A 15943-nucleotide genomic window follows, 5' to 3' on the forward strand; every position below is an offset into this window, starting at 1 on the left:
GCAGAATATGCTGGTCCCGCAGGAACTAGTTGTTGTCGGTGACTCTATTGTCAGGGAAACAGGGAATATATTGTGCAAAAAGGATAGGTGGAACAAGACCAGCTTAAGTATGGCAAAAACTGATGACGTTGTAGAGAAGATATCACCTTTTAAGGGCACAAAAGGTGATATTGTACACGTTGGCACCAATGATATTAAGAGTAAGAGAATGGTGGAATTACTAAACAAGTCCAGGTCAATGTTGAGAAAAAAAAAGAAGCTGCAAGTTAGGGTAAAATTTGAAAGTGACTGCAATTCTGCCCAGACACGATAGCAGGGAGTATATGATGAGAGCCTTCTCAATCAACCCTGGGGAGACTGTGGGGTTAGAATTTTTCTCGCCTGGTCTGTGCTTGATAACAGTAGAGACTGCTTCTACAGGAATGGGATACACTTAAATAGAAAAGGTGCAAGAATATTTGCTGATGCTATTGAGGCAGTGTTATGTGGGTCGAGAAACTGCTGGCTTGGGGGTACACAGACTAATAGATTAACAGTAACCACTGACAGAGGTGAAAGTCATTGTTGCACTGTTTCTATTGGAATGAACATGAGCCTTGAAAACAAAGTGTGAGGGATTTCAGAAACTGCTGGAAGGCATAGGGAAACAGATAAATACATGGGCTGTGCTACGGTCTAAGAATAAGAACATGGGCATGTATATTTGCATGTACACCAATGCTAAAAGCTTAGCAAATAAATTTGATGAATTTGAAATGTTAGTCAAAGCATCAAAGGCAGATATTGTTGGGATACAGAGACAGTCACACAGATATAAAGAATGCAGAATCTGAATTTGGGTATTACAATGTGTACAGAAAGGATAAGAAGAGAGGAGGTGTTATGCTATTAGTTAAGAAACACATAAAATCTACAGAAGTGCAGCAAGTTGACATGGGTGGACAGTGCAGTGTTGAGTCCGTTTGGTGTGATATAAGCACTGAGAAAGCAAAATTGATCTTAGGAGTGTGTTATAGGCCTAATGACTCTGATGAGTATAATAAGAAACTGTACAGGGAAATAGAGTGGGCCAATAAATCAGATTGTCTTATGATGGGGGATTGTCATTTCCTAGATACTGACTGGAAATTGTGAGTTGGTCACTCACACACTAGCAAGGCTTTTGTGAATTTATTAGATAATTGTTTTCTAGAGCAGCATGTTTGGGAGGCAACCAGAGGGAGTAATACACTTGATCTGACTATCTGCAGTGATTCTTCATGCACTAAGAATCTGCAGATAAAGGAACCACTATAAGGCAGCGATCACAGTGTGCTGATGTGGAATTTACTTAGATGTAACTACCATCAGGAGTAAACGGAAGGGTTTTTGCTTTTGTAAAGGTGGCCATGGTGATCTGAGACAGTTTTTAAATTCTGTACAGAGTGACCAACACCAACTGATAATGTAACCAACAACAAATTCTAAATGGGAAACATTCAAAGAATTAATCTGGGAAGCTAAAAGCTTCCCAGATTAGTTCTTTTTCATAGCTTTTCATACCAACTAAGAAACAATGTTCAATGTTTAGGCTTAAATGGATGTTAGATGAACTAATGAGATATGTGGCAAAGAAGAAAAATGCATAGGATAAATATAAATTAGCAGGTGACACATAAGCCTATGGTAGATATAAGCTGGCCTGTAATCAAGTCACAAAGAAGGTTAGGCAGGCAAAGGCAGATTACGAGAAATCTTTGGCAAAGGACGAAAAGAAAAACAGCAAAGACTTCTTCACTTATGAAATCTCTAGAAGGGGATGAATCAGATTGGTCCACTGGATATTGAAGGTTCAACTGTTGATGATCTTGCTCAGGTGGCTAACAAACTAAATGAGAATTTTGCATCTACATTCACACAAGGAGTGATTCAGGGATGGGGAATGCCAGAATTGAACTAAACTCTGGCAGTGAGGTAGATGATTTTGTAATAACTGAGAAGAAAGTAGAGGAGAAATTGTTGAAGATAAACATAAGAAAGGCACCTGGGATGGATGGGATCTATCCAGTTATATTAAAGGAGGCAGTAAAGGAAGTAAGCAAACCCTTAGCCATAATTATAAGATCTTTGGACTCATGGAAGTATACATGGACTGGAGATGTGCAAATGTGACCCCAATTCACAAAGGAGGATCAAAGGATGACACAAGTAATTACAGACATGTAAGTTTAACTTAAATGCCTGTAAGTTAAACAGGCATGCCTTCTTACTTACATGCCTTCCTGACATGTAAGTTTAACTTACATGTTAGGGAAATTAATAGAGGCACTGGTTAAAGAAGAAGTGCTGCAGGATCATCTAAACAAGACTTCACCTATAGTTCGGACACAGTTGGGGTTTGTTAAGGGGAAGTCTTGTGTGACAAATTTTATTGGATACTATGATGTGGACACAAAGGAAATGGGTGCAAAAAAATAATTTTGATATCACATATTTTGGCTCATAGGAAGGCTTTTAATACTGTTGCACAAATAGGAAAAATGGCATTAAGGGCAAGTTGCTACAATGGACAAAGGGATGGTTGATTGGAAGAAGACAGAGTGGTAATCAATGGATACTGCTTTCGTGGACTAATATTATTAGTGAAGTCTCCCAGGGCTCAGTGTTGGGATCATTATTGTTTTCTGTATTTATTAATGATATTGATGAAGGTATATCAGGCATAATGTCTAGGTTTGCAGACAATATGAAGATTGGCAGGGTTGTTAATGACACTAATGACAGTACACTACTGCAACAGGATTTGAATAGTTGAGCCGATGGGCTGAGAGGTGGCAAATGAAGTTTAACCTTGAAAAGTACTGCATATGGGTAGAAGTAACTCCACAGTAATGTATCAACTGTGTGGTACTACAGTCAGGATGGTAGATAATGAAACGGAGCTGGGAGTAATTGTACAGTGAGATATGAAGTTTTCTGAGCAGCACAAAATATCTGCAAGGGTAGCTCATGGTGTCTTGTCAATGATATAAAGGAATTTTTCTAGCAGGGATAAGGAGGTGATTATCCCCCTGGTCAGGCCACACCTTGAGTACTGTATGGAGTTGTCATTTTAGGAAGGATGCAGAGCTGTTTGAACAAGTACAGAGAAGCACAACAAGATTGGTGAGTGGAACTAAGTGTTGCTGTTACCAGGAAAGACTTAAGTTATGCAAACTGCAGTGTCTGGACACTAGGCACCTGTGAGGTGTGTAAGGCCCGGAATGGTTTGAGCAAGCTCAATGCAGATGTGATTCTTCCTCTTGCCCAGATTAATCCTCTGAGAGAACATAAATTAAATTGAGGAAATACAGTTGTAGAATAGATGTGCAGAAATTTGCCTTTAGCCAGTGGGTGTTTGATTGCTTGAACGAACTTCCATCTGTCATAGAAGTTGACAGCTTTAATAAATTCAAGGCAGAACTAGAAAAATGTATGGGTAAATTGGAAAAGTTTTTTTTTTTTTCCTCTTTTTTTTGGCTGATGCTGTACAAGCTTGCTTTCTTGCATCATATGCCTCTACTAATGCTAATGCTGATTTAGCATTTATATTTTTCAACATTATTACATTAATTGGTTCCACTGAAAACAGTTTTTTTTTTTTTATAAAAAACCTTCTCTTTACCCTTGACAAAAGCCCACATCAGTATGTTATGTCATTGCCAACTAGTTTCCTTTACTGAAAGATTCTCAATCTGGTGGTTGTGGCTAATCCTAATCGTAAGACCTTTAAAAATGTTTCTGCGTTAACCATTAGTCAATGATTAAAACTTGGAAATTTTTTCTACCTTCCTAAATATAGTCAAATATTTACCAAAAATAGTTTCTGAACAGATTTTCTTATGTTTTTTCACAAAAATTGTACAGGAGAACCTCTCAGCTGACCTCGCACTGTCTTTTCAACTATTATATTTTTGTTTGAAGAGTGGTGTGGTAAAGGACAAATGCTGATGCTGTTCATTGATAGCTTCATGCTACTTCCTTTTCTTCTCTCACTAATTCAGTAAATATCTAGTCTTATCCAATTTGTTTTGGAAAGATTGTTATCATTGTTTTCACAAAGTCAAAATGAAATCCATTATTCTCTCAAGATGGATGCTACACTGAGGAAGCAAGATACATAGTTTCAAATTTTGCATGCTGTGAAGCATTCAAAATTGAAACTCTGTATCTTATCAGGAGACCTCCAGCCATTTTTTCTACACTTTAGGTTGATGGCTTTGTTTTGCTGGTGTAGAAAGAAATTATCTAGCAAATCAAGAAATGCTATGCTACTAAGTGAATTGCCAATGCACAAGTTCTAATTCATATGTGGAAAGATAAAATCCTTCATGATAAGACATTCTAACTTGCCAGCCCACTCTTTTGATGTGAAAACATCTATGGTGGCACCTACTAAATTTTGGACTGAAGTAAAACCAATTTGTCACAAAAATGTGATGTGGAAATGCCATCATTTGCACTATTTCCGTCTCGTATCTTTGACGAAAATGCAAGATGGAAATGATGCAAATGACATTCACAAATTTCCATAATTTCAGCTGAAAGACAAGATACAATGGATTTCCGATAGCTAAATGTCTCTGGGAAACAGCTTTGATTGAGGTACCTGATCTTGTAGTTGAAATTGAGGGATTAGTGTTGACAGTTAGATCAAATGTTTCTTGCTGGAAAGTAATTAACAGTTTAGGTTCTTCCAATCTGAAGTTAACACTGAAATCACTGCTCATGATCATGGGTATGTGATATGCCACTCATGATCATTGGTATGCTGGTAAGGGTACGGCAACAAAACGAAATGAATGAAGTCAATTATGTCCAGTATGTCACTGTTAGGAAAAATATAGACAACCATTGTATCACTGGCCATTGGGTAACACTTAAGATCCTTGTTCTTAAGTGATTCTCTGCAGCTATTACACATAAGGATTCTGTCAACATCGAAAAATGCCATGCATGTCAATGGTGTATCTTTAGCAGTTGGTTTCTTTGTGTTTTTTTCAAACCATAGACAATTGGAAATGTAATATATACGGAACAGAAATCATTTTTCATAAATATCCTTTTAGGCTTATCATAACAGTACTACGATTTTTAGCGTTTCTCATCAACCATTGAAGTAAAAACGAAAATCAAAATCTTAAAAAGCTTTATATTTAAAATATACAATAAATTTACAGTAGATCAAAAAAATAAATGTGATTTCACTGTTGAGAAAGAAGGCAGAAGCCTTTGAAAGCTTCAGTTATTTTAGCGCTTTTAATCTAGTATATTTTATTGCATTTTAATTCAGTATTTTATTATCATTTTATTTGTACATTCACTGTAAACTACATTTGTTTTATTCTATCTTAATTCAGTATTTTATTATCAGTAACATTTTATTTGTATAATCACATTTATTTTTTTGATCTACTGTAAATTTATTGTAAATTTTAAATATAAAGCTTTTTAAGATTTTGGTTTTCGTTTTTACTTCAATGGTTGGTGAGAAACGCTAAAAATCATAGTATGAATATACACAACCCCAGAGGCCTATTTGAAGAATTATCATAACAGTGGCAAATCAGTTTTGTAAAGGAACTCTACATGTTTTCACAAGATCAGACAAAGAAGGTGCCCAATGTTGTAAGCTGTTTTTGATATGACAATTTTTAAATTTTTTTTTTGTATTACAACAGGTCACCATAATGGGATATTGCCTAGAATCACTCATTACTGCTATCTGTAGCAATTGAAAATGGCATATTTTTCAGAGCTATCACTATCTCTTCATTCCCTATCTATGTAATATTTCACTAAAATTTACTGTGTAGGTTCTTCCACAACTGTATTTTTTTGCTATTTCTATCAAAAACAAGGCACCTGCATGATTAGAACAACTCCAATTAGGATTATGTTCTGTGATAAATGATTTGAATAAACCAATCAGATATATGATAGTACCAACATCACTATAAAATGTCACATCTATTTTTGCATTTATTTCTATGCACTACATGTTTTTATACTTATTTGTTTGCAAATGTCTTATTACATTGTGTTTTCACCATGTGAAATTGAAAAATCATATCTACATCCGGTATACAAAGCAAATATGTAAACTTTCCAGGGTTTACAAAACATTAAAAATGTAGCATATATGTCTTCTGAAATTTTACATCATTTTTCTGAAATTTTACTAGAAGACATCATTAATTAACTTTGTACCACCCAAGTATGACGAAATCATACAATATGTATAATTTCATCAATACAATAATCATACATAGGACAATGCTGCTATCTTACATTCCTATTTTGAAATATAGATTATTATACTGATAGTCACTTTGTTAATGAAGATAAGCAGAAATTTGCAAAATTATTAAAAATTCAGATCCTAACATGGTTTTACTTTATTTTATTTATTTATTATTATTATTTATTTATTTTTTTTTTTGAAAAGAAAAAATATGGAAAGAACTATGTTATGCAAAAAGATGGAAAAAGTTTTATAAACTGCTCTACAACGGCAAGATGGAGAAGGGGCCAAATTGAGTGAAAAATTGGATTCACCATAAATCCAGAGAGATGGCAGCTATGATAATGGCATAATCAAGAGGTACATTTTGGTTTTATGCTGTTTAATCCATTCTGGTAGAGCTCACTCCAAATCTTTGACTGACGTATCGTTTTTCTGTTGCTCACTAAGACAGTTGTAGAATAGATGTGCTGAAGTTTACCTTTAGCCAGTGGGTAGTTGATTGCTGGAACGGACTTCCATCTGTTGTTGTGGAAGTTGATAGCTTAAATAAATTTAAGGCTGAACTAGACAAATGTTTGGAGAGTGACCAGATGGGTGAAATGGGAAGGTTTTTTTTTTTTTTTTTTTTTTGGCTGATGCTGTATAAGCTTGCTTTCTTGCATCATATGCCTCAACTAATGCTAATGCTAAATGTGGAACATCACTATTTGCACTTAGCAAGTGGTGCTTCCTTTTTGATTTTACACATGAGTCATCTTACGTTTGTTTTTTTGGACATTTTGTTAAACATAAAAAAGAAATAAACAAAACTTGTTATTTATACACATGCCTGCCTTGTAGAAGTCATTTGAGAAAACATATGGAAACTCTGCCACTAAGTTCCATCTCTGTTAGGTACTCATGGGTCTTGAAATGCTCAATCAGTTATTTTCATGGGGAAGAGCAATGTTTACAGTAGATTCCTTTGATGTTTGAATGGTTAGTTATGTAAGAACTATCAGCAAGTAAAAATCACTTATGAGCCAGCTCAGATTGCACTTAATTCACTGTTACCAAAGTGGCATATAGTAAAATAATTTTTCAGCTTGTCAAAGAGATCAAAATACATTACCAGAATTGTGAGATGGGCTACAAGTTAAAAATTCTACCCCCCCCAAACAGTTACCAGAAAAATAAGTAATAAAGTTTGCTGAACTAATTTCAGAAAATGACTATTCCTAACTAATTTGCAATAGCACTATACTACCGCAAATATGAGAGATGGATGGCTTAAGAATTAAAATATTTTGCATAATAATAATTCTGTTTGCTATGTTGTTTTCATTTCAAATAAATTATCTCATTGAAGTGAAGGTGAAATTATTATTAAACTCCATCCAAAGGACAACAATCAGGTTATTATGCAATTGCACCTGTTTCTTTCAAACCAACATGAAATGTGCATCAAGTAGTTAACTGTTCAATTCCACACTCAATTAACTATCTTTTCCCTCATATTCCTTTAGCCTTTTGACTTATTTTGTTTGGGAAAACTTTCCATCTGTATTTTCTGAAAACTATAATCTTAACAAGTATTATCTGTACTTTTAATCCTTTTTTCTCCTCCTCCCCCTTTAACTGAGGCAGCCTTTTCTTTTTAATGGTGATCACCATAAAAATAAATAAATAAGACTGTTCCAGTAAAAGCACTTCTGTGTAAAAAAAAAACAAAAAAAAAAACAACATTCTGAAATGGAGTGAGTAGAAAAAAATTTTAGCCAAAAAAACTTAACTGCTTGAACTTAACTACACTACTCAACATGGTCATGAACAGAATGCTATTCTGGACTCTCATGTTAGAGAATTATGCATGGTTCAGAAAACCTGCTTTTTGCTTTACAGAATTATATAGCATAAGTCTGTAAAATTCTGTAAAAATCAGTGCTAGTGATCTTGTTCCGCACAATTTTTCTGTAATCAATTTACAGAAAGCATGTTCTGAACAAAATCTAATGTGTAATTAATTTCAATTAGTAAGCTAAGTTGTGACCTATGAAAACAAGAAATATAACCAAAAGATCCAACTGATTGGTCACAGAAATTTTTCTTTGCAAGTCCTACTCACCATCTATACTGTTCAGCAATTCTTCATTTGACCATACGCGCTCTTCTAAAAGCAAAGATGTATAATACACTGCATGTTGGTGAGGTTGATCTGCATTGAAATTCTTCAAGTCTCGAACATACTAAAAAACAAAATTACATTACACAGAATTATTCCATTTCCAAGGAGTAAATTGCCTAGAAAAACAAATATCCTAATTTTTATTATTATTTTTTTTTATTTAGATTAAAATAAAAAGGCAGTAAGGTTACATTTTAAATTTTACTGCCAAATTGTTTCTAAAGAGATAAAACACCATTACTAGTGAAGTTAATGGCTGCCTCTGATTTACACTTCAGTGATGTACAATGTATTTCATTTGTTCAATGTTCTACTGACATCAATTTCATCTTTATCTAGTTCACTAAATTCTTTATATCTTGAGCATACAAAAACAAAACATAAGAAGCTATGTTATAATATGTCTAAATAAGTGAATTTAACCAAAACAAATTTCCTTTTGGCTATGGTAAAAATAAAAAAAACTAATTATACCATGAAGCTAAAATACAGAAAATGTATGCAACATTAGATTATACTTGGCAAGGTGCAATTTTGCTCTACGATAGCCAAAAACCAACTTAAAAATTCTAAAAATAAAAGAATTAAGGTGTAACTCACCTTTGGCAGCACCAACCAACACACACAAACACATGATTTCCTGTGAAAAAGAGGTGTACCTCACACCCACCAATAAGTGCTATTTCTCAAATAAACCAACTAAAACTAATACCAAAATAACAGTATGTTTTTCTTGTTTTCAAGTAGTAAAATCTTTTTTCTTTTTTTTTTTTTTGTTTGTTTTGTTAAATTAAATTTCAAACCTAACTGCCAAATTATTTCTACAGAAATCAAGGGTGGAATAATACAGCCCAATCTGATAATGGCTGCCTAAAACTGCTCACTGGCAATCTAAAAAGTATTTTCACTTGTTTGGTATTCCTGACATTCATTTCATCCACTTCCCTACAATTTCTACTACATCACAGAAAATCCTCAATTTAATTCAACTATTCTTCTAACTATTTGTGAACATTCTTCTATTTATTTTTATATATATATATATATATATATATATATATATATTTTACAAAGGAATGGATTACAATAAAAATGTAAAAAAGCTTACTGAAGTCTGCTAATATTATAAGTTTGATACCAGTGAGTCCAAAAAACTTTTTCTGTTCATTTCGTCATGACAACCAGACATCAAGGTTAAGATCAAAATGAGTGGCTAGACCATGATTGTGAATGAAGAATGACGATGATGATGAATGAAGAATCAGATCTGTTATATGAAAAGTTTATGGAGGGATAGTGTTGCTTTGGTGGTCTTGAGTGGAATTTACCACTGAAGGTGGCATCAGATATCCTTAATGAAGAAGTCACTTTGGCCAGCGATCAGGGTCAAAAGATAATGCCAGCCAACAACAACAGACATGACTTCAAATAGTTGGTACAGCTGATGTTGAGATGGCACAACAGGGAGTAAAAGCTTGGCATTTAACCAATTGATGAGAAATAATTCCCAGCTACGAGAGGCTGAAGGATGGATTTCAAGATGACAGAGCAGATTAGTGAAACACAGAGGAAGTGAGGTAGAAAATGTCAAAGGCAAAGTATTTCTGTATAGAGTTTTATAAATAATAATAATACATGAGAGTTAAATTGAGCTTCATGAACTGGAAAGCTGTTAGAAAGGTAGAGTGAAGCATGTGCAATGGACTGGGAAGAGAAGTTTAGAATCCACGTGTACACTTAAGAATTTAATGTGGTTAGTAGGAGGAATTACTTTAGACTGGAATCTAACTTATAAAAAAAGAGGAAATTATAGAGAGAACTAATGATAAGTACTGGTTGAAGATAAAAAGCCAAAAAAAAAAAAAAAAGTTCAGTATAACTGAAAAAGTCATCAGTGGGTTGTATCAGATATCAGAAGACCAAAAGTAGAAGAAACGTGTTGGTGTAACATACAGAGATGCCACAGTGAACTATCCTAGAAGCAAATGCACCTGGAAAGTGGTTTCAGGAGAATTCTGTCTAAAAAAAATTATTGTTATTATTGTTATAATTATTAGTAGCAGAGGTAAATGATGCAAGAAAGAAAGCTTATACAGCATCAGCCAAAAAAAAAAAAAAAAAAAAAAAAACACCAACACTTCCCATTTCACCTGTCCATCTGCACTAACAGATTATCTAGTTTTTCATTGAATTTATTCAAATTACTCACCTCCACAACACCAGATGGGAGTTTTTCCAAACAATCAACCACCTTCTGGCTGAAGGCAAATTTCATCACGTTATGCACAACCATACTTCTTCAATTCAAACTTATTTCCTCTTAACATATGATGTCTCTCTTACATATGAAGTCTGAGCAAGAGAAAGGATTCCATCACCAATGAGCCTACTCAATCTACTCAAGGCCTCAAACACCTCAATCAGATCTCCTCACTGGTGCCTAGTCTCCAGTGAAGCCTTTCCTGGTAAGAGCACCCTTTTGCTCCCCTCACCAGTCTTGTTGCTCTTCTCTACCAACAGTCCAACAGATCCACATCCTTCCTAAAATGAGGCTTCCAAACCTGTATGCAATATTCAAGATGTGGCCTAACCGTTGCCTTATATAGAGGTGCAATCACCTCCCTAACTCTGGTGGCAAAATTCCAGCAGGGATAGGCAGGGAATTATCACAATAAATATATCATTAAAAAAAACCTTCTGAGCTGTCCTGGCAGCCTACCTGCAAAATTTCCTGAAAATTAGAATCTAACATCTAGAAGTCTTCTTTCACCTTCTCAACCTACAATCCCCTCTCCCCACCACACAGGGCTAAGTACTATAAGGTACATTAATCTGAGATTGCTGCTCCCCATTTCTCAGTCTATCTGCCTAATATGTCAGGATCTTATTGCAGTAGCATACCGATTAAACACCCTGCCAACCTTTGTATCATCTGCAAACACACATCAAGCATGATTATGCCTTCATCAATATCATTAATAAATATAGAAAACAACAATGGGCTCAGCAGTGAGCCCTAGGCCCACTGTTGTTATTAACTCTACTAATAAAATTAGTCCAAGAAGAGCAGTGCTCATTGATAACCACTCTCTACCTTCTCCCACTCAACCATCCCTAGCAGTAACTTTCCCTTAATGCCACACTGCTTCAGTTTGTACAACAGTCTTCTTTGTGCAACAGGAGGCACAAATAAAAGCCGGAAGTATTCTTGATCTCGCAGCTTTGAAGTTGCAAAGAAGGAGTTATCCTGTTAGTGTTTCCAGTCTGGGAGTCATTAAGTTTTAGTAAGTATTTTGGTTGTAGAGATTTCTCAAGATGTCTAAGATGGAAAAAGCTACTGAGTTTGTGCCAGCAGTTGGAGAAGCCATCCAGTCCTATTATAGTGATATCTGGGAGTTGATTAGCCACTTTAAGTTTGAGGATGAAAGAGAAATATCAGCCAATGTCTCATCACATGAAGAGTCCTTGAATACTGCATCACTGTATGAGCCCGAACCGGGTAATATGTTCAGCATGTTGGATTTGGTTTATTGCTAAAAGATCCACTTTTCTTTTTGAAATTGGGCATCATCAATAAACTGAGGTAGAACTATGTTCTTAGCTATAATAAATAGGAGCCGATGATTTGAGAAGAAAGCATTTACAGTAATGCTACACAAGCATTCAAATAATGAATGTAGCACGTGTTCCTTATTGTGTTGTGTGAAACTAGGTAGGCATATCAGAAACACAGCAAATAATACAATGTACTAACCTAAACAGTCATTTTTATCAGTCTAAATATGGATTTCAATCAGACTGGTTGGTACATCCATTTAAAAATAAAATCACAAAAGAGAAATCATCATTAGTGGGCATCCAATGATTAGCAGCATTATCAGCATTATTATTAGCACTACTAGGTGGTAGATGACTCTCATCAACCGGTGCAATAGGTGGAACCCATGTTTAGTCTCCAGAGCCAAGTTCCGGTCAAAACTTCCCCATCTCTTCCATCACAGAAACAATCGTAGGGTAATCTTGAGTGCTGCAGTCTCTTGTACTATTAAACGGCATGTTGTCCCAATTAAGTGAAGAAAAAAAACCTTGGCTATTTTCTCAATTAGGTTCTGTTTTTTAAGATTTATTTCAAATAAATGGCAGCCCCAATTAACTGGTGGCACAAATAACCAGAATCCACTGTATAATGAAAAACCATAGCGATTAGCAATATAAAATGTATTAGCTAATTTTCAAAAATAACATGACTAGAGTTCACTTTGCATTACTAATGGGATTTACTGAATAAAAATCATAATTTCAACAGCGATAAAGACAAAATTATCCAAACTAAGAATGCAAAGCACAATTTGGAATATAACAGGAAGAAAAAAAAAAAAAAAAAATGCACAACAATTAGAAATAGACAATTATTTGTATCAGTTAATTGTCTAAAATATCACTACCAGAATTCACTTTGTATATCTAAGAATGCAAACAGTATACTGTATTTCGAATATAATATAACAAAAAAAACCATAGCAATTAGGGATACATGTATTCACTAATTTTCAAAAATATCACTACAAGAATTCATTCTGCATTACAAATGCAATTGACTTAAAAAAAAATCATTCTTTGAATAGTTTCAACAGCGATTAGTAATCAAAGAACACTTTTTTTATTTTTAACTGCTAACATATACGTTTTTGGGTAAAAACGTATAGCATGTTAGCAAAATTTTAAAATATACGTAAACTCATATTGTCTGTGGACTCTGGCGATGTGCATGTATCCAGTATGGGATCAAAATTGGAAATTGCAGAAACTAATTTAATTTCTATGTCCTTTGCTGATTTGCCCTCATAATCTTAACCTTTAAAAATTTTCATTTAAATAGAATAAAAAGAGTGGGTAAATGCATACTAATTCAGCAGTTATAAAGAAAAAATACTACTTACAATAATATTTGTTATTTTTCATCTTCCAGCAGTAGCTTACAGCAGCTAAAGTACAAACCAAGCAGTAGCTTACAACAGAAGCAACAGCCACAGCAAGAAAAACAGCAAAGTGGTCATTTCGGGTCATTTCACTTTTAGCATTACTTTTCTTCCAAACAGCTATTCTACACCTGTCTTTCCTCATTTGAATTGATGTTGTACAAATCGTGTTGTACAACTCTGTACAAATCGCAAATCTGCCCTACCATGGAATATTGTTCACACATCTGGGGTAATGCTCCTAAAACCTCCCTAAGGCTTCTTGTTCCATTTTAAAGAGAGCAATTAGGTTAATTAATGACCCATCTCTAATAGAGTCTCTCCATTTTCTGTCTCACTGACATTCCGTTTTCTCCATTTTCTGTCTCACTGACATTCCGTTTTCTCCATTTTCTATCTCACTGACATTCCATTTCTGCTGCATGTGTTTTGTATAGATACTTTCACGGGCACTGTTCTTCTGAATTGGCTTCTATAATGCCCCCTCTCTCTTCTAAAGCAGTCCAAAAATGTACCATAACCAGTCAACATCTTTTTTACTGTCCAACTTAAAACTCACAGAATCAACTTTTGTTCTTCCTCACTTATTCATTCAACTTATTTTCTCTGGAACAACCTTCCTTCATACAAGTTTAATGTCAACAAGTATCTTCTTTCATCTTCTCAACCTTCAATCCACACACAGTACTATGTACTATGTGTGTGTGTGTGTGTGTGTGTGTGTGTGTGTGTGTGTGCGTGTTGAAGGTTCTAATATCACACATAAAACATATTTGTGTTTAGTGCTTTAAAAAAAAATCCACTTCCTCCAGGGTCAGCTTCACCAATCATTTTGCAGACAGCCATCATGTGGTATAAAAAGAAACGTACAATTAAAATCCAGGCTGATGCCTGAGGCTTTCGAATTTTGCAATTTTTAATGGAAAAAATTTATTTAAAAATTTATTGGATTAAAAAGCAGAATATGGATTTTTTGAAACTGTCACCAACTTCTCTAGAACTCAGGTTTATTTCTTACAGTGATTAAAAAAACTGGATGAAAATGGTAAAAAGAGACTGCTTGATAATTTCTGTGAAGGGGAGGCAAAAAAAAAAAAAAAAAAAAAAAACATTTTTTTGTCTCAATATACTTCAACATGTGTAATTAATTTACACTTAGAGTGTTGTCTTTAAAATAAAATGCAAATTAAAACTGCCCCCATGTTGCTAGACACACACAAAACATTTTTGTGCTCATATAAATGTTCAATTGCTTTTCTACTTGTTGAGTCAGATTGTAAGATTGTATGTTAACAAATTATGTTTAAAAATAAAAGAAATATGATGATAAAATGTTTTTTTTTCATTTATTCAACATTAAAAATATACTTTATTTGCATTTATTCCAATGATTCAAAATGATTGCTCAACCACCTTGTTCAAAATACAGAAGATTATGCCTGTGTTCAGCACCTTTATAGAGGCTTATGACATCACTGGTTTTGGGTTAGTTCCAAGAATTTGAATGTGAGGATTATGACATAGCTCCACATTTACAGGGGATTATGTCGCTCCCAAGGCTTATGACATTAAACTTGCTGGCCATGTTAGCATATAAATTAAATAATTACAGGTTAAAGAAATGGTTCTTCTATTAATTTGTTGATGAAATCTAAAGGCAAATTATATCTGGGAAAAAAATTTCATTCATTATAATGATTTTGTTCAGAATATAGCTAGGAAATTTGTTAACTAGTTTATTAAAAATACAGGGAATTATATTCCCATATTAAACACTTTTACAGAGGTTTAATGACTTCGCTGCTTATAATTTAGTCCCTAGAATTCGGAACAAAATCATTATAATGAACGAAACTTTTTTCACATTGTAGGGGATTATATTGCTCTCAAGGAGTCTTATGATGTTATACTGATAATTTTTTTCAAATTAATACAGCTTAAAATGCGTTGCTTCTATTCACCATTATATGTGAATCTCCAAGTAATGTATCTGAAGGTATATTTTATTTTAAATAATGCCAAGTCACCCAACTATTCTAATTTAATTTCTTTCCAATGTAAATTTAAGGTAAATATAAGTTATTTACCTTAAATTTAATTTAAGGTAAATATCAGTTCATTAACTCCAAATATTCAAAGAACATAGAACCCAGAGAGGAGGAGATTCTATGGGTGAAGTATTATTTATTATTCATTGCCCTTGTATTAAGATATGATGCCCTGCTCCCAGCATATTGTGAATTAATGATTAAGCCTGAAAATTGAATGGCAATCAAAGTATATAATAAAATCATGTACCTTCAACTGCTAAGTCTATGATTTGGCAACATTTGTAATGAGTGCATGACCATTTTATTGACTTTAAACAAAGCACCTAAAAAAAATTTACTCTTGTGCACAAAAATAATTCACTTCTAAGAGAGTAAACATTCAGTCACCATCAGAATTATAACCCAATATGTAATTATGTTAAAGTTGTGCACTTCAACTTTGCAAATGTGAATACAACAAACAGAAAGCTCCCTTATAGAATGC

The 15943-nt window shown here is 34.0% G+C and overlaps 1 protein-coding gene across 2 annotated transcripts in view; it reads right to left on the bottom strand.

Annotated features, from left to right (window-relative positions):
- Nucleotides 1-15943, bottom strand: part of Ide (Insulin degrading metalloproteinase) — a 692915-nt gene that overhangs the window by 200001 nt on the left and 476971 nt on the right. For both annotated transcript variants that reach the window (XM_090384737.1, XM_090384738.1), the window contains exon 20: nucleotides 8370-8490. In XM_090384737.1, the coding sequence (XP_090240863.1) occupies nucleotides 8370-8490 (121 nt within the window). The remainder of the gene's footprint in view (nucleotides 1-8369; nucleotides 8491-15943) is intronic.

This window comes from Mastigoproctus giganteus, chromosome 11 (genome assembly GCF_048544385.1).
Source record: "Mastigoproctus giganteus isolate SK-2022 chromosome 11, ASM4854438v1, whole genome shotgun sequence".
Lineage (NCBI taxonomy): Eukaryota > Metazoa > Arthropoda > Arachnida > Uropygi > Thelyphonidae > Mastigoproctus > Mastigoproctus giganteus.